Below are 23,864 nucleotides of genomic sequence, written 5' to 3'. Positions count from 1 at the left end.
GGACGCAGAAAGCGGGAAATGTATAGTGGTGGATGTGCTAGATGGAAGGGTCATATGAGATATAGCGATGTCTTTGTGCGTTAAGCAGAAATAACAACCCCACCTCAATATTTGCTTGAGACCAGCCCGTCACTCTTGGCACGTCGTAGTTCACAATGTAGAAAGACAACATTGGGCTGTGCAACTACCCTAAGGTACATCCTTCAAATAATCGCGTTCTTTGTCCCAGAAATGCCTCATTTTCATGAGAACGGCACCTTTCCCCAGGTCGGAAGTATTCAAACACGTGATCAACAGAGAAGATGTCACTTGACTCTTCAGTTTCTTGCATTGCCCATGAGTAAGTGCCTCTGCAAATGTAAATCCCAACGTCTGAATCATTAATCGACAGCTTCATTGGTAAGGACAGGCAACGTGACCAGCCTTTGCCCGTCCATTTCCCCCCCGCCGCAACAAAGAACACTGAAACGGCGCCTGTATGCGCAATGTCTGTGCAATTCCAAGGTCTGCTTACTTGAATTGCTTCTTAATCTCGCTTGACATGCAAACAGCCGTTGCCCAGGCCTTGCGCACGCACACGGTCCAAGAAATTATTCTCATGCTGGAAGATATCCAACCCGCACCTCGTAATTGCAGACACAAACGGGACAATTTGCTGAACTATGTTTCCACCTTGCCTCCTGCGTTATTCCAACGAGTCTTACAAGCTACAACAAATCGAGGCTCCAAGCGCGTGCGCAACGACGACGCGTCAAATCGTCCCCGAAAACGACGAAAACTGGAAGTCAAGAAGCCTATCGATGCCCCACAAATGGTCCATGGCGGCGACTTACTGGAACTCATCAACGGCCCATTCCTACAGCGCGTTGACGATGAAACTGTGCGAAACTGCATTTCTCGGTGCGTGGGGGATATTCACTTTCCCTACCGCCCTAACCAATTCACAGTGTAATAGACGCCACGGGGAACGAGGCAATCAAAAAAGGAGTCTGTTTCGTCTGTGCTCGAAGACTTTTTCAGAAGGAACTCATCACCTGCGAACCTGAAAAGATCCCAAACCCTAAATGCCTACAACCTACTCACCCCCATGCCTCCCAGAAATTATACAACGGCATGTTACTCCACGCCCCACCACTTCGACGCCCGCCTCCTCATTTCATTTGTCGTCAATGCTGGTCAAAGTTGGCAATATGCATAACCCCTCCATTATCTCTCGCTAACAACATGTGGATCGGCGAAGTGCCTTTCGAATTGTCAATCTTAACGCTACCAGAACGGCTTCTCGTTGGACTGTACTTCCCCGTGGCATACATTGTCAAACTTTTTCCAAAACGCAACCGTGATACCAACCCCGACCACATGAAAAGCGGCCTACGAGGCAACGTTTCAAGCTACCATTTGGATTCTAGCGCTATCGCCGACATGGTGACAGGAAATCTTATGCCTCGGCCTATTGGCCTATTGGCATCTGTGTTATCAGTCACATTCGTCGGGGCAAAAAACGTACCACTCTCGTCGCTTCCCGATCTCTTCAAAGTTCAACGCCACAGAGTCAAAGCTAACAACCCCTTGTACGCCAACATCAACATTTCCAAAGAACGTTTACTAGAACTACCTGAAAATGACGTTCCTGAAGAACTCACGACAACTGTGAGGTGTTCTGAAGACCCATCCATCCCTCTTCGCGAACACGCGGGTTATGCTCCCATGGATGCTTCCGACGACGTAGATGACAATGTGGCGGAAGCCGAAGAACGGGACTTTCAACAAAGAACAGGTCATTTTTCGCCTTTTCTTGCGTTGCTGCGAATGACCAGACATCAGACTTATTGCCAGTTGACGCTTTACGTGACGATGGCGCGGTTGAAACAGAGGAGTACCGTGAGTCACTTGGTTTTGCTCCTACCATTAATCTCTAACAAGGCATCAGCACCGGCCGTTTTCCCGCTGCAACCTCACGGAGCTATCGACATTTCTGGTGACGCCGTCACAGACCAAGATCTGTTCCGAGAGGCCACGCGTAACTTCGCGCCCTCATCAAATACCAAGGATTATGCAGTTCGTCCTGGAAGCACTTTTGTAAACGAATACCCACGAGAAGACGCTGGCCAAAGAACGGACGGCGGTCCCTCGAACGCTAATCACCTTTTGGGTACTTTCCCCCTGCTGTTCCCCTATGGTCTAGGAGGCCTAGAAGTAGATCGATGAACTAAAGTATCCTACGAAGAACATGTCCGATGGGCGCTTCAATACGATGACGGTCGTTTTCGAAGGGACCTGTATTTCATGTTCCAAGTTTTTGGTGTGCAAATCAAACGCCAAATTTGCCGATCGGCCTGTTTACAGCTTGATTTCAACACCTTTTTTCAAAATAGGGAAGCTTTTCAGCGACTGACTCCTGCGGATTTCCTCGTGGCAAGTAAAGAGGAGGAAAGCAAAAAAACCATCAGTAACCCGGTGATTCGCGCCTTTCGGAAACAAATCACTGCTGTCCGTGCAAGAGTGATGGGCACAGATGAAAATCGTGTTGCTATTCGTGCGCAAGTGTGGGGGTATGACGCTAAGATTTAATCCGCCGAGTATTTGGACAACGATCAATCTGAACGACACAGCTGATCCTATTGCCCAAGTTTTGGCCGGCGCAGACATCGATTTGGACCATTTTGTGGCAAGTTTGGGCCCAAACAGCGAGACTCGCAGTACTCGAATTGCTGCAGACCCTTTCGCTTCAGCAGAATATTTTCATCTCTTTGTGAAAGTCATTCTTGAAGAGTTGTTCGGTATCAAAGTCAACACTCTTGGTACTATTCAACGTTCTTGTGGCGTCATAGGCTATGTGAACGGATACATTGGCACTGTAGAAGCCCAAGCAAGAGGATCCCTACATTTACACCTTCTTCTTTGGCTTCGAGGAGCTCCCACTGCAATCGTCATGCGCAACGCCTTGCTATCCGAATCTTTTCGCGTGAAGATGGCCAACTTCATCGCGAAAAATATCCGTGCACACATCCCCAACACAACTGGCGAAATGCTGTTGTCCCTACCTGTAAAACCCAACATTTCTTTCTCAAGACCGGTAGACCCGCGTACCGTAGGCTATGAGACTCGGTCAGCGGAGGCTGAATCACGCATTGCTCGTGCTGTTCAAACTCATGACTGCGATGTCAATAGATGTCTCAAAGTCAAAAATGGGCGTTTAGTTTGCAAGAGGAGAGCTCCTTGGCGCACGGCTGACAACGACTGGGTTACTGAAACAGGAGATTGGGGACCAAAACGACTTTATGCCAAAATCAACGCCTGGAACCCTCCGTTGCTCCAAGTCACGCGCGCCAATAACGACTTCAAGTTGATTACCAACGGCGCAGAAACAAAAGATATCACTTTTTATATCACGCTTTACATCGCAAAACGCCAGATCCAAACCGCCAATGCCTCCGCGTTGATGGCTAAAGCCCTCGAGTTTCAAGAAAAGCTATCCGCACGACAGAAGCGTAATTTGGACAAAAACAAACGCCTTCTACAGTCTTGCTCCAACATTCTTACTCGCCAACAAGAATTCAGCGGCCCCGAGGTGGTCAGCTACCTGATGGGCTGGGGAGATCGATTCATCTCGCACAGCTATGTCACAATCTACTGGGATCGAATAACAGCACAATTACGTCGGTTTTTCCCCTACCTTGGCACCATAACGTATGCATCTGGGTCTAGCACTCCGCACCAATATTAACGCTCAGGCTGACAGGAACGACCATGAATTCCGTTCTACAATGACTACAGAAAATGTCGACGACTACACGGTGCGTTGAACTTTGTCTATAGCATCTCGGAAGCCATTCACTTATCAATCTAGGGAGGGAGGATTTCTCTTACACGGGACTCAGATGGTGTTATAGTGTTAAAAGACCAACTGAAAGAGTATGAAGACCGCGGCGATGCTCTTGCAAACATGAATTTTTATGACTATTTCACGCTCACGTACGATGGCAAGATGACCCTCAATGATGTGGCTCAGGAAAATGACCCTACTGCCGATGGAATGGAGGTCGATGCTGAGTCGGAAGATACGTGCACACAAGTCTTACCAGAACACACAACCCTTGTTTCCTCTGATATACCCGTGGCTCCTCGTAAGCGCGGTCGACCTCGCAGCATTCGAGTGCCATATCGTAAAGGCACCAAAAGGGAAGGTCACTGTCGTGTGCTCAGAGGCAAAGGTCAAGAGATCAACCTCCATTTCATTGGACAATGGTTTCCCAAACAAGAGCTAACAGGTGCTGCAGGGGAATATTACAGTGCTCAGATGCTGTTGCTATTTCAACCGTGGCGTAGTCTGCATGACCTTGCCAACGGGCAAACTTCCTTTTGCACTGCGTTTCAACTATTTCAACAGCAAGCCACCCCTGAACAATTGAGAATTATCACCAATATCCAATATTTCCACGAATGTACACAAGCATCTCGAAGACGGGAAGAAACCGAACAACAAAGCGTGGTCAAAGAGAAGAAGACCACTGTTGATCATGACGCGATGATTGGCGTGCTGCCTACAACATCAGCATCTAAAGAGCCGAGTGAGGAGGAAATAGCATACGCTCGCGAAAATCGCCAGGGCTTGCGAGAACGCATGTTCGGACAACAAGCTGTGGACATCGCGTTTGGTCAAGGCATCTTTGCTCACGAATATAAAAGCTCTCGCAGCCTCCTACCACCTGCCAAGCAAGCCACGATAGATGATATGGCGAAGTTTCATGCCTGGGGCAAAAAAATTGCCGCATATACGAAAAAGCCCACAATTCGTTGAGGAAACCACACTAGACGTTGGTGGTGCAGACCTGGGTCACATTCAAATTTTGGGAAATGGTGGACGAGAGGGAAGAGGCTTGAGTTCGATGCTTGCATTGGACAAAGGCTCCGTCACCGATATAACTCCCGATCGCAACGTTTCCGCTGGCCCGACCCTTAATACAGAGCAATCTCGCGCTCACAACATCGTCGTGGATCACCTGCGCCAAACGCTGTCAGGAGCAAAGCCTCGTCAACTTTTGATGATCATCCAGGGGGAAGGAGGAACGGGAAAGACCGTTGTACTGAAAGCCATTGCTCAATCCTTCGAAGACCAGGGAGTGCGACATATGCTTGCCATGACTGCAACAACCGGTGTGGCCGCTAGCTTATTTGCAGGTCAAACTATTCATAACTGGGCGGGCATTTCAATAAGCGACACAAGCGTTAGGGGGGCCAAACCCACTCAAGATAAACGCACCAAGAACATCCGACCTGTCAAATATCTCGTGATTGACGAGTATTCCATGCTCACGAAACGGCTCTTGCATCTACTGTCGCAAATCATGGCTATCGTTAAGAAAGAGGCGCACGAAGCAGAACCAACTGACCCCTTTGGCTTGGTCAATGTCATTCTGGTCGGGGACTTGCACCAATTCCCACCAGTTGGCAATCCAAGAGAAGCGTTGTTTTATGCGTTGAAGGACTCTCCCAAGGTGTCCCCTGAAGGATTGAGTTTGTACTTGCAATTCGACACGGTCGTGACGCTGACCGAACAAAGAAGAATAACGGATGCATCTTGGATGGCGTTACTTAAGAGACTGCGGCGTTGGAGAATGCACCAAGGACGACCTTGAAATTTTAAACCATTTATTGGTCGATGACCCTGATACCATTTCAGTCGAATGGGATAAGGACCCTTGGGCTAAATCAGTTCTGGTGACACCAAGACATAGCACAAGAATGCTGTGGAACACGCACTCGTTGAGAAAGCACATGATGACCACTGGGAATCGCGTTTATCAGTGCCGGAGCGAAGATTTCGTTGTCAAGACAAAGGCCAACTTGGATGCTTGGCAAAGACTCGCGGTCGCAAGTGTTGATACCAAAAAATCGAGCAGACTTCCAGATGCTATTGAAATCGCGATTGGAATGGAGGCTATGGTCTTGTGGAACATATCCACGGAAGCTGAACTGGCAAATGGAACCCGGGGTGTCATTGTGGATCTTGTTCTAGACCCCAGAGAATCAATGCCATTGAAAGAAGACCCTGCATCGCACGAAACCATTTTGCACTACCCACCAGCTGTCCTGCTGTTTAAGCCCTACCACACCGCATTCCCGCCCGTTCGAAGGGTTACCACCAGGAATCATACCGATTGTGCCTTCTGTTGCAAAGTTTGATGTTCGCACAGCGCATGATCTCGAAACCATTGGGCGCAAACAATATGCTGTGACCCCAGGGTATTCATTTACCGATTACAAGTCCCAAGGCCAAACGATACCGTATGTCGTCATTGACTTAGGCAATCCACCATCTGGCAGGTTGACGGCTTTCAATGCATACGTTGCATTGTCAAGGAGTCATGGTCGGGAGACCATCCGCATTCTGAGAGGTTTTGACCCCAAGTTATTCACCACTCATCCATCCGAACAGCTGAGAGAGGAAGACACTAGATTGGACGCCCTGGCTGCCGCTACAAAGACTAGACATCCAAGAACATAAAAAGCCGCGTGGGCCTCCAATCCTTCGAGCGCTTCCCAGAGAAAGGTAACCAGAAAAGGTGTCGTTCTATGCGGTACAAGCATATGCTAAGCAAGTATCAAAGGTGTGGCTACGAGACTGCTGCGACTCACATATCGTGTCTCCCTCGGAAGAGTGCAAAAAGACAACGACTCCTCTCCGATGCATCGTTAGCAACGAAGCGCAATTCCATCCGAAACTTTTGACGGTGACTCGCTCTGGTGTTGTGAAGAGCCAGTCAATTTCGCATTGCGCAAGTTGTTGGGGAACATACGAGCCGCGAACGGTGATGCCAAGGAGCAAGTAATCAGCAGTCACATGTGTCACTTTGCATCAACCAATTGCCGTTCTCCGGCATTCCGCTATGGGTGTTGTACAGAAATTGAAATTCAGACTCAGAGTCAACGTAAATGGATGAGATGTGATTCTTAGAGTACGAATTGAACATGGTAAATTATGTCCGTGACCTCAGTCTTGCCAAAGAACGCAGGCTCCACGCCTCTCTATTTTGCAACTGACGCGCTACGCATGAAAAACATCTGGCGGGGCCGTTCTGTTGCTAGTCCACCAGTGTTCGTTCATACTGACAGTGGAGCAACGCATGATGAACCAAGCAACGCACCGAGTGCCCAAATGCACCACCACAAGGTCCGGCGTCATCCGGCCACTGTGCAAATCAAGTTGAGTGAAGGGATCACCTGAGCCCCACTCAAGCATTGCCCCGTATTCATCGCAACCGTGCAGATCTACGCAGTTTATTGCGAATGGACGGAGGTCCAAGCGGAAAACTAGCACTGGATTCATCGTAGGACGGTGTTGCCAGAAATCCAACATTTGACGGCGAATGTCCGTAAACATGACCTTGAAGTAGTGGGTCATAATGCAACGAATAAACTCTTGCTGAGCTCGATCTATATTTCCTAAGCGCAGTCCTGCAAATATATAAACATTACAAGTCATATTTGAAGGAGAGTTTACACACGCATAACGGTCCTCCCTAAGATTTCGCATGTTCTCCGATGAATTGACCATGCCTGACGCTGGCAAGGTCTTGCGCAAAAGTAAGCGGTCTTACACCCTGCACAACGGCGGACTTCATTCCGAGGGCGTATGGAACCACACTACAAGCAAATTAGCACCAACGTTCTACTCGGAAAGTCGTGCACAAACCCCGTCGCACATTCTTAGAACTGGAGCATGCACCGCTACTACGGCACGGTAAAGGCGAGTGTGCCGGTCAATAATTGAATGGAAGTTGAATAAAGCCGAGATGGCACTCCTGTCCAGATTAAGACCCTCCAGGGCACCGCGAATGCGAAGTGACCGTGTACTGAGTGCTTCAACAACGCCAACATGCCAAAGAGAACGCCCAATACCCAGTAATAGAAAATCAAGTAGTCGTGCCTCCGACCGCGCACCTGCAACCGTTCCGCAGGATAAGCAAGCAGGACTCGATAATACCATTTTCAATTGCTGAAGCCCATAGACCTTGATGAGTTCTTCCATTAACGATGTTGTGAAACGCCTCCATCACAGTGTCCAATAAGGGTATTTTCTCATGCCACTCGCAGGGCCCATAGGCACACATTCTCTTCATGACCGAGCTCAACAGGGTATAAGCACCGCCGTCAACCAGGGCATCCACATACGCGTCGTCGGGATAGGCTTGCATCATAAGAAACAGCAGGCGAAAGGTTGCAAAAAGCCAACTGATTAGTTGAAAAGGGTCGGTGGATGCCAAACGAAAGGGCACTTCAATGCAAGCCAGAGTTATTTGCGCTAGTTCAGACGCCGTGAAACGTCGGAGCTGACCGATGTCAATAGGAGGCACATCCACATAGCAAAGGACGCGCAATGCTCCGACAGCCATGACATGTTCTTGCCTTGCATCGTTTGAAGTGCCCCGACTCAGAAGGTCCAGTTGATTGAACAAGAATTCCCAAGCGCTGTGCATTTCCATAATCGGGCGTGTCAGAATGCGATGTTGCGCGAAGGAGGCCAACGCCGCGCCACAAATCAATACGACATCCTCTTGAATCTCCACTCCAGGCAGTCGTAACTCCACACCACAGCGCACGAACACCATTAACCAGTCCCAGAAGGCTGGCAAGGATTCACTGCATTCGCGCACACGGTCTCCCAGCGCGTTGTTCTGCGCGATGATTATAAATATATGCCAGACCTTTACGCAATGAGTTTGCCATTGCAATTGCGCAAGTTGACTAGCAAGCGCCGCCGCAGACTGAGATGGCACAAAGAGCTCTGCGGCTAGGACCATAAACTCCGACCACGTTTTGGCGGAGTGACACTCTATGCAGCATGGCGTCCAAGCGAGTGTTATAGTCGACCAAAGGTTGGTTGGGGGGCACATCCTACACATAGTTGAACCAGAACATGACTGAAGACATAGCACTGACCCAAACAACTGGAGAAGTAGGAAGCATAACAGGAGAGCGAACTCGTTGAATTCGCCTCCCAAGCGCAAATATTTGAAAGCGCTCTATGGAACAACCCAAGACCAAGCCTAGAAACTTCGCAGGTTGATCAACCAGGAGCTTGTTACGAAGGGTGAGATTGAGAAGCGGCCAGTGGGTGAGATGGAGAAATGTAGTACGAGTTGACGCGTTGAGCGGATCAAGGTGAGTAAAGAAGGTGAGCAAAGCGTGACTGCGCCGTGACACTGAGCTTAAACCTTTCAATGGGCATGGTGCCAATTTTTAACCAACGTCTTTGTCAAGCCATTGCACAAGACATCAGCATATTACCACCAGTACGACGTCCTTTGTCTCTCTTCAGCAGCTAACTGAAGTCAAACGCAGCCTCACGACCGAACTTACCGTTGTCTCTTGTTCGCCACGGGACTGGACAAACCTGCTTTTGTGGACGTTCCTCTGCGACTGGGAGTGACTGAACCTCAGGGTCCTTTTGATCTCGACACGGTTCGCTGGCAGGGTTTGGGAACCATGAACAGCGCGTCTTCATACGACCAAGAAGAAGAAGCTATAACCGTTCGCTCGTGGCCATTGGAAGACACACGCCTACTAAAGAAAGCTTACACGGTTTTTGGGCCGCCTCAGACAATCGCGGACTACCAGAGTTGCATCAAAAGCCACCCAATTAATGAACTCGTTAATTCTATGACCACCACTGGCACACAAGCACCGTGGCGAGGCAACATTCTCGTCAGCGCAAGTGACATAGGACATGGTACGAAACCGGATTACCACATAGGCATAACCGACATGACGCCGCATGACTTGCACGTCGCTGAGTTAATCGTCTGTTGGTGCGCACGCTTCTCCATGTCAATGACCAAGCTCACTTTTGCGCACGCGCAGTCTCGTGAAAGAGGACTTGTTGGGTCGTAATCCTGCTGCATTTTTTGGTCGTAGTATATAAGCAGCTTGTTTAGTCACGCCATTTACTAACTTAGAATGAATCCTCTCTCACCTCTCCTGACGCCGAGCCCGTCCCCCCGCCTATCCTTCGCCATCCTTCAAAGGGTCCTGATGTATGCGCCGTGGAGCGTGCTGGTGCACTTGTCCCATACATGCCGTTTGATGCGCATCATGGCTCGTTGCATCGTCCGCAACAGAATCGCTTGGCGAATTGGGCGCATCCTACTTGGACGGGACTCCCTCCAAGCCATGCGTAGACAAGCCACAACTCTACTAATGCAACTCATGGAGATGACAAACGCCCTCATCATCGGCCCCGTCCCACTGGCAGTCATGACATTCTGCTGCATGGATGACGACAATGTGCACATCAACAACCTGAACATTATGGTGCCCTACACCCATTTTCACTTGTGGCAAAAAATGCTTTTAGAGACGATGGGATTTGACTGGTAATTTCCATTTTTTCGCATCAAACAAACCGGAGAGCTGAGTTTGTAGGGACCATGAAGCCCTCCTCCCCGAAAGACTCAACGGGCACGCAAAGTCATTGACACTATTTCACCGCAATGTAAGCCACCAATCTCTCCCATTCTTGCCGAGTATCAAATGCAACACCGACAGGATACGATAATCAGCATATACACCACGTTTTCGAACTGCACTCTGCGAACTTTGTTCGCCAGTCGCTTCACTTCGCAAATGAACTTCATATCAAGCAACATAATATATTCGCCATACCCACAATTAACGCGGGAACAGCGCGCCCTGCCCGGCTGGAGCACTGGCGTCATTCCACTCCAGTTCATGGCCAATAATATGATCGCGAGCACACCAGTGGGCAGGTACGTGACTTTACTGGCCGACTCCACGACTCTGGGGGCGGCCTTGTGGCAAAGAGTGCCCCGGCATATGGCGACTGGTACATGGTCTGAATGGCTTTGGCCAGTTTCACTTCAATGATCATGAGGAGGTAATTAACTTTGGTCAATCTGCGAGGGTGCTGTGGCGTTTGTATGGGTCATGCGAAAACATCCTTTGTCATTACAGAGGGGCAAATAATCTGGTACTGTGACCTTGTTGTGTAATCTTTCCATGTGACGATAAGTAGTGAGTCAATAATAATGACAGACCCCCGCTCTTATACTTAAGAGGTTTTGAACCTGGACAAGTGCAACACTCGCTTTCAATGTGGCAACTCAACTTTGACTGTCAACTTTTGATCATCAATCAAGTCTCCTTTGCCACTCTTCTCTCTTTCAGCGCCGTATCCCGCCACACACGATCTGTTGTGGATTACCTCTTTCAAAACAGAGTAAATCGACTCTTGACTCACTTCGACATCCCTTATGAAGAGAGACGCGTGCTCTGGGCGATTTTCCGCGTGACGAGGGGAGGTTTTACTGGGTCAACTCTCTATTGGGTTACGCAACCTAATCCCTCCTGGTGGCCAACGGATCTGAATATCTTAACTGGTTTCGGCGCGTATCGACCCCTTATGGCTTTTTTTTCGCAAGCTGAAATACGAACCACACATTGTGCCGTCCAGAGTGCCGCAGTCCCTACCGTTGGCGGGCCAGATGCCTCAATGCGTCGAGAACGAGGGGTCCTCAGAAACTCGCTGTTGGACAGGATGATGACATATTCCAAGCTAGCCAGTCGCGGCGTAACTTTAATTCGAACGGGCTATCAACCTCACAACTCACCACAAATCCCGTGCCTCCCAAACGAGTGCCCATCACAAGTTCGCCGCCTGAGATTCGCCAGAGGAGTCTTAGTCCGCACTTGGTCTCAGCACCCGGATCCCCTGGGTCACGAAGCCCGAAGTGGTTTTCTATTAGGTTATTATGCGCTCTTATGGTCATGGGGCATCTGCGTCAACTACACTTGCCCCTTTCGTTGGCAACCAACTCGCCTGTTCGTTCCACGTGCGCCCGCTGGCCCACAGAATGTATCTTGCAACCCGAAACTGGCAATGCTTTTATTGAAAGCGGAGGCCATCAATGCTTGCGTACCTGTACGTTATGCGACTCCGCTGCGCCAATTATCTAACTCGCATAGGCCTTTCCGCACATTTTCCAAGGCTTATTGTACCCAACGCGCTGCGCAGAACCTCTCCTAGTCCCTGTTCCCCTTGACCACCACGCCGATGACTATCGCACAATTGACGACTTATGCCCTTACTTGTGGATCTCACCTCGTCTACAAGGTGTCTCTCGCTGCTTGCTATTCACTGCCCCCAACGCAAGTGGTGGCGCAGTGGCTATGGCAAGCATCAACGCCCAAAGAATTATTGTAGGCCCAAACACGCACTTGACCTTATTCTTGCAAACTACGGATGATAACTCGGAGCAGAATACCGTGCTTTGCCCAATTACCCAGTACAACACGCACGGTGGAAAGCGGGCGATCCACGGGGATGTTTTGGTCTTATGCTTCAAAAACGGCGCTGTCATTAACCCTGATGCAGTAGGTGAAAAGCTTTGCCGTCGAGCAGTGCAAACGTGAGCCATGCCTTTGACTGTGTTAACAGCTCTAACGAACTTTAATTAGTTGGTGGGATACGAATCCCACGTTCCTAGGAAGCTGCTCGTTATCCTTCCCTAACAACTACGGTGTGAAGCTTTGCGCTAATGTGAGACAGTGCAAAGTAAAATCTCATGTAATACGACAACCTCAATTCACCCCCATACATTGACCTTGCAGAATATAACCCCCCGTTCCCTTTTAATCTGAGATAAGCAGCAGTGCGGTAAGTCACGCGATGAGCGATGACACGTAGTGTCACTTTGGTCACACGTGTTGATCACACCACAAACCTTCCCCACGCTCAACGATTGCAGTTGCTCTGAAGACTGCGCCCTGCGGTTTCTTCCGACACGTCCTGCTGACGCGCTGAAACTCCCCTGCGTGGAGAGCTCCGCCGAGCCCCTACGCGGAGAGAAACGACGCCAGTTGCTTCCTAAAACGCCATGGACTCGACACAACGCACCTATTTTGCGGGCTCAGGCTCAGGGCAACAGCCACAAAGCGTGCCGCCCGTAATACTTCAAGGACCATGTTCGCTGGGCAGCCTAGTTAGCAACTATGTGCTCGCTCAAACGCGCCTTCCCTCATCAGAGCGCCCATCATGCGAACCAAGCGAAGACGAGCCACTTCACAACCCAGTTTCTGACTACCTGGCGTTGCTCGGCGAGGACAACTGTGCTTCAACAAGGTCCCCATTGCCATTTCTCCGTCCACAAATCAAACCAAGGACGGAAGTACAGTCGCAGCAGAAGCGCCGAGCACCAGCGACAGACACAACTAAATCGTCGGGGCTCTCAGGCGGACAACTCCCTCCGAAAAAGAAGCAGAAAACAGAGCGCCAAACGGTGTGCCAGGACGGCTTGCCCCAAAGAACTTCTCGCGACGATCGTTGGCTGGCAAAGGATGAAGACGAGTTGTTGCTACCTGTGGGTGATTGGAAGTAAGCAGCTCCATGGGGCTTTGAAGCAAACTGAGGTTTCTCTAGCGTCTTGCCAGCCGCCGCCGTAAAGTTGCCCAGCCGTTTATCTCGAACAAGCGATGTCCAACAGCCCAACACACCGAACAGCTTCGCAAACTCCGACGCCCTCCCAAATCCCCAAGTTGAAAGTGGGCACGCTCGAGTGAAGCGCAACCGTAAAAGTAAATCTCGCAAGTCTCTGAGCAACAAGCGAAGGGGCAAACAAACCGAAGCAGGGGCCCAGGAGGAGGCGACGCGACCGTGGCTTCGGGGGCACTTCCTCCAGGCCGACAATTTCTCACTGAAAGAAAACTCCTCTATTGCAAACACCGGCCTTCAGGGCGTGCCTCCCCCAAAGCTATCGCAAGCGCTTCTACTTCAATTATGGAACCAGCAACCAGAGGGAGCGGCACTAAGAAAGTATGTCAAGTATTTCTACCCCTCGTACTACGAAAAACTGCCGGAGTAAGCGCCTTTACCGCCGCTGTTCATCACGCTGACGTTGCTCAGCGTGCAAAAAGAAAGGCCCACGTTCTACACTGACTGTGAGGGTGCCGTCTTCATGTATCGCTCCTCAAGATTGCAATGGTTGATGGAGAGGGCCGACGACGTACAACAACTACATGACATCCTTGTTGGATCCGACCTCACCGACACAGAGGTTCGGGAAAATTGCAAAGGCCAACTTCGCGGTGCTCACCTGGCAATCATCATTGGCCACCACAGGCAGTCAGCAAAGGCAAGTCCCAGTGTTTGTTTGTTTCTCATCCCAACCCCGCAACAGGCGCCTTTCCTGACAAATTGGCATCGAAAGCACCAAGACCGAGTGGACAAACTCCTTAGTTTGCCTATAATGAAGCGCATTATGTGCGTCCACGTTCCTAAACGCTGACCACGCAAATTTATCAGCGACAGAGGTGTTGTGTCCGATGTTGTAAAGAAGATTTTTCCTGGTGTCGCTGCACGTTTCCAAAAAGAAGCTCAATGGCATAAACAAAGACACGGAATAGAACCTCTATTCGGTCTTTTTTGGTGCTTTTGTCTAAACGCCTGGTTTCCTGGCCAAAACCGCATTTTTTGCGACCCGCATGCCGACAGCAAAAATCAAATTGGGGTTTGTGTATTGCTCATCTACGTACTCAAAGGCTGTAAGTTAGCGCCTGTGCTGCTTTCATTAACTAACTAGACCTTAGATGAGTTCAACGACGATGTCAGAACTTGGCTTGTCATCTGGGAAGACGGATTGGCAGTCCAACTGCCTGCGTGGACTCTGGCAATATACCCCTCCGCCTTATTTTACCACTTTAATTTGGACATAGACAGTAAGTTGAGAACAACTCCATGGGACTCCACCGTTCTGATTTGGTCCCAGAAATTAAATTTGTCACTGTACAAGGGGATGCTCGACCTACGCCAGCAAACACCAGACCGCTCTCCGATGGAGATGAAGCAGGAAGAGGAAGTATGGTGTTTTTCAACCAAGCCACAATGAGCGCCGGGCCTCTGACGGGCTATGACACACTGGCGGAGGCGAAGAAACAGGGGGCCAGTGCAATGGCAGACGTAGAAAGCCAACTCAGCGAGGCATTTGCGAAAACCCGGAGTTCACATAGGGCTCAACGAACAGCAGCATCTTACGTAGATAAAATTTGACAAGCAATTGGACACGTGTAAGATTCGGGAGCAGCTGTCATATGTATGACAGAGCTGGGTTTGCAAGAAAAATAGACGCCTCTAATCAAGTGAGGCCCACAGTTTTTACAAAGCGCTAACCACGTGGCACATTCTCTGCGTATAAAGGTGATCTCAGTTCGACTCGTCCAACTAAATATGCTAGACCAATTGCGCGCAGCTTACCTGGAGGAACCAGAGTATCTCGGTCACAACAAGTTTCCCGCCACACACCAATGGAAACGATACAAAAACTGGCCACATCGTTACTTCAAAAGAGGACAACGAATTAGCGATATCCATCATGACCGTTGTGGGGAAAGTCAGCGAAACGGGCCTCATGGTAGAGGGCTTAGCTGGCTGGACGGGGGATAGCAAATACCCTATGAAAGACGTGAAGTTCCAATTCCAATTGGAAAAGCCCGGTGACGCATTCCCTCCCCGTTTCAAAGTACTCCTTCTGATTTTTCTCCTAGAGGGGACACTTTTCGCTCAAGATTGGAAAAGCTGCATAGAAAACGTTCGAAAGTGTCAGAATAACGTCGAACAAACAACAAAATCTGGAAACTTCATTGTGTCAGAACAGACTGAAGGATACTTGCGCTTTTCACAGCACGCTTTCGAGAAGAGAACGGACGAAAACAAAGGGAAGTCCTCACATGTTTAGCTTCCCGTATTAACTAAGGGAAGCAGAGGAGAAAGGCTACGATTACGACCATTGGCCTGTCGATGAAAAATATGAAGTGGAATTCTTTCAGCAATGCGAAACTTCAATTTTCAAGCCCATTTTAATAAAGGACAGCGAGGGAAATCGCGTTAAACCCAACATGTTAACGAAGTCCATGAAAGGAAGCACGGTGGAAGTGCATTTTGAACTGCGACACTTCGTTATCCCAGACAAAACAGGTGGGAAATACGACTCGTTCAACGGTAAATGTCGCCCATGCCACCAAAATCATTTCAATTCACGCGTTTCAGCATACCCCGTCGAAGTCTTGATCATCGACGCAGGCTTGTCCATGAGATCAAAGCGCTACAAGACATGGATTGAAGTTATGGCGTCCATCCACTCGTCGCCCTCGTCTTCAATCTTTAGCCCATCACGACGATCCCCGCAAACGCTTCCTCGGCGCTCTAAGACGCCTCAAACTCATAGCAGCCACCCACACGCATCGCGCATGGTGCCAACCTCATCGACCAGGAACATAATTGGGGAGGACTCCCCTACACCTAGGGCATCAACCTCTGCGAATCCGCGTAAACAGACGCAACTCCATCCCTTAAACTCGCCGGCACAGAATACAGGCCCTTTGCGAATCAAAAGCACCCCTCGCCTGCCAACAGAGAGCAATGAAGATGTGTTCACCGCCCCGCAAAGTAACCAACAACTCAATTCGCAAACACAACATCTTCACTACCCATACGCAGCACCTCCTGCGACGCTTCAATATCAGCCGTTTCAAGCGGAACTCCCGATGGACGTTCGCACTCACACGGTTGACCATACGATGTTGGCTTCCGCATCTCCCCTGCGTCAACTAGGTGTTACTTATGAACAACGTCAACCAACCATCGGGACAGACTGGGCAGTCGGAATCGACCCTGCGCTACTCCAACATAACGAGGCTTCGCTCCAGGAAAACAACGGCATGAAGACGCCTTCTGGGTACCATGGTGCCGACATTGACTCGGCGAGCGATGATGAAGAATTGCAAGAAGACGGTGAGCAAATAACGGAACCTTCCGATGCAGAAGTTCACCATCACTCTCAGCCTACGAGATAGTAAGCCGCGCAGGGACTCCTTTGAGTTCCACATTGTCACCCCGGGTATCTGGGTGGGATCATAGAAGCGGTGGCAAGACGCGTCCCCACACAAATGCTTGAAGCACCTTTCATTTGGCACACCTGTTAACATACACTACTAATAAAACCCCAACTTACTTGTAAACTCAGCGAGCAGGCGGTGACGAAACTAAACCCTTGTACAAATTTCAACCTCTTGACATGTTCCTGCCTGGTTGTATTGTACTTGAGAACGCTCAGAATCAATGCACGTGCCTGTTATTCGATGGACCGTAGGCAACACGTGCTTGCACGTGCTGCACTGCATGACTTGCACACACAACGAAGACTTTCAGCAGTGCTGATAAACTCCTCTCAAGTAGCCGCCATGACGAGCTTATAAAGTGCCATGAGCAACAACTGCAACTCTCCCATGCCGCCGACGTTTTTCCACATCCCAACCCACCCATTAATGGCATCTGTTTTGCCGGACGCTATTATCAACGGCGTGGAGCTACGAAATATGGCCAGCCCTTCGGGCGAACCCTTTTATGCGATGCTTACCGGCCGCATCTCAACAGTTCAAGACACTGGCAGCGACCCGGTATCATACGGAAACACACGTCAATTCATGCCTCTCATGAAGTCTTAGTACATCCTTTTGGACAACCCTGGCTCCTCTGCGATGGACGCGTTGTTTTTCGATGCTCTTGATTGGCTAGAGGACACATATCAGGACACGTCCCCATACAAGGTAAACCACACAAAGTGAACGACGCATTCAAGTTGCCTAATACTAAGAACAGAACATCATTGAAATCGTTCGATGGACCACGACGAGTACTACACGCCTCCTGGGGTCAAATTCGAGTGAATTACACTACAGCAACGGAACTGGTGCGCAACGCGCTGGTTGCTTATCAAGTCTAATCCCTAGCTAAAAGAATCGCATCCGTTGTCCAGACCACCAATGGTTGGGGTCTACCAAGGTTCCATCGCCAATACTGGAGCGAGGAGCCGTAGTTCGTTGCTACGTGGCGCTTCAGCGCGTAGATGAGCCGCTTGTGACTGAAAACGGCGACGCTCTACTTTGGAAAGCAGTAAGTCATCCAACAAATCTCAACAACTTCCTTGCACCTCGACAAATTTGACACATCGCAGGTATGGAAATTGAATGCGCATCATATTTGTCGTTTTTTTTCCGAGGTTGAAGTTTCTCGAAACACAGCGCCTCTACAAACATTGTCTGTGACCCAAGATCTGCCCATGCTTCACCCCGAGCTTACCATTGGGCAATTCGCTCCCTGTATGGGACGGGAACTTGTAGTAAATTGATGATAAATTTTATCATGTGACCGTCCGCTCTTTCCTTCGTGACCTAAACTAAGCACATGTACTCGGTCATCCCAGCCAAAAGTGGGCGATGAAAACTGGTGCTGACGAACACCGGGGCATTACTATGTTGTCACTCGGTCTGTCAGCTTGAATTGGTAGCGCTTGCGCTTGATACTTATAAGCAGGCATAGAAAAAAACATTGATCTAACAACGTTGCCCATGGGAGCCCTTGACTCGTCTAATTCCACGCTGTGCCGCTTCTGTCAAGCTCAGCGACCACCCAACCACTGCGCTTTATGCAAAATAGCCACCTATTGCAACACAACTTGCCAGAGGCGCGACTGGCCTGCTCATCGCACCAGTTGCCAAGTTCACTTCCAAGCGGCCTTGCCTCTGACAGAGGCGGATCAAATCCGCGTAACAGACCTGCAAACGTTCCTTCGCCGCTGGCAACACTCTCTAGTGCGTTGGGCCATTCACGGCGCAAATCTGGGGCGTCGCGAGCCAGATTTCTTGGCCAAACACACGTGGGCTGTATTCTTCTAAGTAGACCCATAATGGATAACGCAAAACTAGGTTCCTTTCCTCGCTTCGATGCAACAAAGATGACACTAAATCAACCTTTGAAGTGCGACATTTTCCGCTTTTGTTTCACACATCCTAAACCAACCAGTTGATCACCGGCGGCTACGTCGATGACCGACAACTAGCAAATGTCATCCAACGATTCGCCTCCGTAGAAGTCATCAACAGCATCAATGAACAGCACGCCAAGTTAACCAGGGCCTCTACCCATGTGCGTATGCTCATCGGATGCGCCGGAGTGTGGTCTTGTATGGCAGTTGAGATATCAGGCGTGTTTTCAACCTACGACTGCTATGGCGGAGGAATTGTGGGATGTCTGATGGAAAGAGCATTTGAGACTGAGTTGCTCAACGCGATACAAGAAGACGACTGTAAGTACTTTGTCTCACTCGAAGACACACTGGTGGAACAATGACATTTACTCAGGCCAACGTGACCGCTCGATTCTTCAAGACATACGCCATCGTTTGGTAGAGGTGATGATAAAGCACATAGAGCACGGGAACTGATCACAAGACAAACTTGTAAAAACCCCTCCTCTTTTGATAATCGAAAAGGCAGCTGACATCACGTTTTGGCTCTGTAAGCTTTTCTGGATTGCGATATAAAATGCACTCTACTTCATCATTCACTGCCCATGGACTTACGTCGAGCGTACAGGACTTCCCTGAGAACTCAACCACGCATTGCTCTTATCCTGTTCTACTTCGAAGTGGGAATCGACAATCCTACGTTGCCAAACACATTCGGAACAACCCAGACACCGGCAAACCTCGTCGATGAAACATCATATCCACCGGTACACTCTCATGTGGTTGTCACAGGGATGTGTACTCGTTTAACAAAACATGATGGGAAAGTGAGTTCATCCTGCTCTCAATGTCGCAGTCTTGCTTCATCTGCAGGCTTTCTTCATTTTAGTGCCAATGGAAGACTCTCCGCTTGCAAACCAAGAAGCATTCAAGCAAATTACCACCAAGTTGTTTCACGTCTTTGACAAATTTGAGCGTGCAGGACAAGTTTCGCTCTCTTTTTTCACCTGCCCCATGGCCAAGGTCCTCACATATTGTGCAGCAAATTTCTCCAACGAAGCGATGGGCATGGTTGGACGACTCAGGACAAGAGGCCATGATTCTAGTCCGATGTGGAACAAGCGTCGTGCAAGTGCGTTATGCCGTTGATCCAGGTCAACAAACTGCTGGCTAACATACTGGCAGGAGAAACACGCATACGAATACCTCAACTGGCTGCCCAACTACCACAGGGCACCAGCAGAAGTGATTGAAGAAGGAGCCGTACTGAAATGCAAACTGAAATTGTGTGCAATTCATGAAAAGCGTACCTACTTGGCTATGAAAGAGTTAAAAATAAAGGTAAATATGCGCTCTGAAAATCGATTCTATTAATCGTCTTTAGCGATGGGTCCTCAATGCTACTCAGGTCGTGCGGTGCTATCGCGCACAGCCTCCCTTCCCTGCAATGACTCACCCGTTTCGCAAAGCACAAACCTGCATTGACTTGACACGTGAAACTGAGAACATAGGGGACGAACCCACCGCAATGATAGAAATAGAGGAGTTCAGCACGGTAAACGATGACGAGATCAGTATTATAGAAATGTCAAGCGAGTAACAAACTCGGAAATAAGCGACTTTTTGTCAATAAAGCACCTGACCGTGTTGCTGAGTCATTGACATCATCGCTGGTCTGGTCATTTGCCTGAGTCAGCCCCGTGACTTTCTATTCACGAGTGAACAGCAAATATCGAGCTCGTAAACCGCGCCTGGCATATAAAGCCCACGCGTCCTGAGGCCTTATGCTCAGCTAACGAAACATGGACGCCTTTCTCTATCACATTCCTTCCATACATCTCGACGACCACGAAATCATGGAATATCTCTCATCTACACTGCGTCGCCGCTACTTCGTTGCAGACGATGGAATGGCAGCCAAACTATATATCAGCGGCCGCGTTTACGCTCGATACCAAGATCCGCTACTTGGGGTGAGAGAGATTTATCACCAACGTTGTTGAAATGCTCCTCACATGCCAAACAGGATACTGTCCTATTGACCTCTCCCAACATTGATGAAATTGCGAAAGCACATTCTGCAGCAATAGAAGCAATTCAACAATCAATATACGAAACACTCCCAGAAGCGAAACGATGTAAGGACCCACATATTGACCGGACACAACACGCACTTAAGGGCCTCCCAGAATATACTGGACTACTTGCATTGTGTGCCCCTCCTAGCTGAAGCGAATACAACGGTGCTGCGCATCCAAATTCCCATGGGGAAAACGGTGGTATTGCGCCCTTTTCAGCCAAGACAATGACATCTCTAATTTTCTTGCAACAGGCGATACTTGAATGTAACAACGTTCCTGGTGTTGGATACGGGACCGAAATGAGCCCAGCGCTAGAAATGGGCGCCTTCGTGCGATGCGTAGCACACTATGCAAGAGAGGAACATGGATTGGGTCACTGCCTCGCTGGTCAAAAGCCGAAGGCATGGAAATGCGTAAGTCTCAATTCCAAGACTTTCCTATAGCACTGAGGCGATAGTAGGCCTGGGTCCTTCGAGCGAACGAAAATATGTCGATTATACAGCAGTGCCAAAGACAAAGGAAAGCGTAACGTAGGGTGTAGCGACTGCCCAGCTGATGCCAAAGTACGAGACATGGACAAGGGAGAACCCACAGAAGAAGATATCGACTACATGACTGGTTCGGCACGAGATTAGAGGCCAGGCATGAATGTTGTATAAACATGAAATTTAATCCCTCCTCAACACCATATGGCTTGTAAAAGCAGAGTTTGTGACATAAAACATGGGGGATGAGAAACCGGGTCGCGAGTACCTGTAACGCCGTACAACGGTTCGAGCTCAGTCATTATGAAAAGTCGTCAGTCAGGATAAGCACCAACAAGTCCAGCGTGGCGAAAATGATGTCATTGTGCACAAGCGTGAGGTCCTCCATCGCGGGCTTGAACACCAGCGGAAACGCCGAGAACACCAGCGGAAACGCCGAGAACTCGAAGAAGGAGATGTTTGGCGCAACAGAAACCAGAGCATTCAGCATCCGCAGGTAGTCTTCCGTAACGAATGAAATGATAAGAGGCTTAGCTAGAGGTCAATACGAAAAATCGACGCACCATCAGGAATGTCATTTGCCGACTTTACTTGCAAAAGCGACACAACCGTGTTGTCCGAACGTTCGTCCACCCCCCGGGGTGGCCCCCGCAGGTCCGCATTTTCCTCGTTCCCATATCCATCAATCATTTTGCCCGCAACTTGAATCCACAGGCAGCTAAGTTACCCTGCCGCTTCAACCGAAAACGACATCCCTTGCTATCACAGACGACACAATTGGAAGGTCCAAAACCGTCCACGCCTCTTTACAGCTCGTCTGGCACGTTTCACGCAGGACTTCGCCAAACCCTTGGGTAATGCGCAGCATCACTTCCGAATTTTCCTGCGCATCTGTCCCAAAGATTAATAGTCGTTTGGTTGGACAAGCGGAAAAATCGTACCATTCGTGCTTTGGGGTTCTTCTTGTCGCCGGCGCTGGTTTAAACGGCACGGCGTAGATTTGAACCAGAATATCGACAGAGAACGCCCGCAAAGATTCGGCAGCTCTCGCCATCGACATGGCGGAGATAACATGAGCAATTGCCTGATACAACTGCAAAATTTCAGGGCCGGTCGAACTGAGGGACATGTGCAACTGGGGCAGGAAAAGGACGAGGGCCAGTAATTAGCCACAAAACCCATGTTACAGAAACTTTCACCTCTTTACAATCCTGACAGAGATATTTCAACGCCTGCCCCGCGGCGCCAGCCACCACCGAGTCGGCGTCTACAAAGCCTGCAGAGGCGTACCGCAGCTGAACACTAATATACTGTGGATGCGGATTGATCCATTCTGTGTGGCGCGCAATGATGAGAAGGGCAGCATAACGAACCCGCGGGTGATTGGGAGGGAGGGGAAGTTGAGAATTTTGGAGACGCCTCGTCGTCCATGACATCGATAAAAAGCGACAGTAATCATTTGGTGCGCTGTAAGTAGACACGAGTTGGTTTTAAGAAACCAAACAACAGTCTTTGAGCGTGTCGCCCATGATATGCCTGAACGAGCGAAAGTCCGCCGCTTCCTGGCCAGCCAATGGAGCACTATTCGGCGGGAAATGGAGATGGTTGATAATGACCGCCATCAGAGCGCCATACGCGTCAAGGAAAAGTGGGGATACAGAGGACCGCTTCCCAATAACCTGTGCAAAACGCATCCAGAACGGGAAGGTGATGGGGACGATATTGAGGTCTGGGTATGCAGAGCATTCTCCAATCACGTCCACAATGGGGAAGAAAGTCTCACGATGCCGGATAATCAAACTGCGATATGCGTTGCCAGCCTCGCTGAAAATACCTGCATAACCCCTGATTTTGTCGGAATCTTCTCGTTGCTGAGTAAGCTGAGGCTTAAGCTTGAGCGCAAGGAGGCGCGTTACGATGAGCTCAATGGCAGCCATGTGGTCGTCGATTTCCTGTGTCTCGTGGATCAGCTCGCAAATGACATCCACCGCCGAATCGAAAAGCTGTTCCGAGGCCAGGGCCTCGATAATGAACGCAAACAACGGCGAAGTGGGCAAGTTCGCGATTTTGACTTCTCCGGCGACGAGCCAGTTCCGAAGGCAGCGGAAAACTTGCTCTTGGACGGTGACTCCTACCGATAATATCAGAATCCGCTGCTCAGCGGAGACTCATATCACACACCTGGCGCCTGCAAATACATGACAAGCAGATCCAACACCTGCTCCGCATTGTAAGTGAGAAGTTAGTTCACTCGCTCCATATATTCATCGTCGTTGACTTTGTGAAATGGAGAACGGGGGAAGGACCCAGACAGACTAACGGTTATTGCTATTCTGTTGTTGTTGTTGATTTCTTCAGGAAGCAGCGCGAGGAACTGCAGCAATACTGGCACACTGGCAGAATTTCTCCCGAAGTGAGTGATCATAAAAGAGGCGGCGTCTGGCAACCAGGCGGGGAACTGGAGCGCCAGCCCGGCAATC

The 23,864-nt window shown here is 49.6% G+C and overlaps 3 protein-coding genes across 3 annotated transcripts; 1 reads left to right on the top strand and 2 right to left on the bottom strand.

Moving 5' to 3' along the window:
- Positions 1–541: 541 nt before the first annotated feature.
- MIND_01370600 (ATP-dependent DNA helicase) lies at positions 542–4,801 on the top strand (the record flags this gene model as incomplete). The annotated part of the gene is made up of 7 exons (XM_037370127.1): positions 542–900; positions 948–1,777; positions 1,825–1,881; positions 1,931–2,152; positions 2,613–3,690; positions 3,743–3,797; positions 3,851–4,801. The coding sequence occupies 7 exons, from the start codon at positions 542–544 to the stop codon at positions 4,799–4,801; spliced, it is 3,552 nt and encodes a 1,183-aa protein (XP_037213683.1).
- A 16,884-nt stretch (positions 4,802–21,685) lies between these two features.
- On the bottom strand, positions 21,686–22,444 carry MIND_01370500 (uncharacterized protein; the record flags this gene model as incomplete). The annotated part of the gene is made up of 3 exons (XM_037370126.1): positions 21,686–21,913; positions 21,976–22,102; positions 22,155–22,444. The coding sequence occupies 3 exons, from the start codon at positions 22,442–22,444 to the stop codon at positions 21,686–21,688; spliced, it is 645 nt and encodes a 214-aa protein (XP_037213682.1).
- A 430-nt stretch (positions 22,445–22,874) lies between these two features.
- MIND_01370400 (uncharacterized protein) lies at positions 22,875–23,584 on the bottom strand (the record flags this gene model as incomplete). The annotated part of the gene is made up of 2 exons (XM_037370125.1): positions 22,875–23,515; positions 23,566–23,584. 2 exons carry the CDS (start codon positions 23,582–23,584, stop codon positions 22,875–22,877), a joined length of 660 nt encoding a protein of 219 aa, XP_037213681.1.
- Between the last annotated feature and the right edge of the window lie 280 nt (positions 23,585–23,864).

This window comes from Mycena indigotica, assembly GCF_014461135.1.
Source record: "Mycena indigotica strain 171206Taipei chromosome Unknown Mind.scaff0016, whole genome shotgun sequence".
In the NCBI taxonomy this organism is placed as follows: domain Eukaryota; kingdom Fungi; phylum Basidiomycota; class Agaricomycetes; order Agaricales; family Mycenaceae; genus Mycena; species Mycena indigotica.
This window is presented reverse-complemented; position numbering and strand designations above follow the sequence as displayed.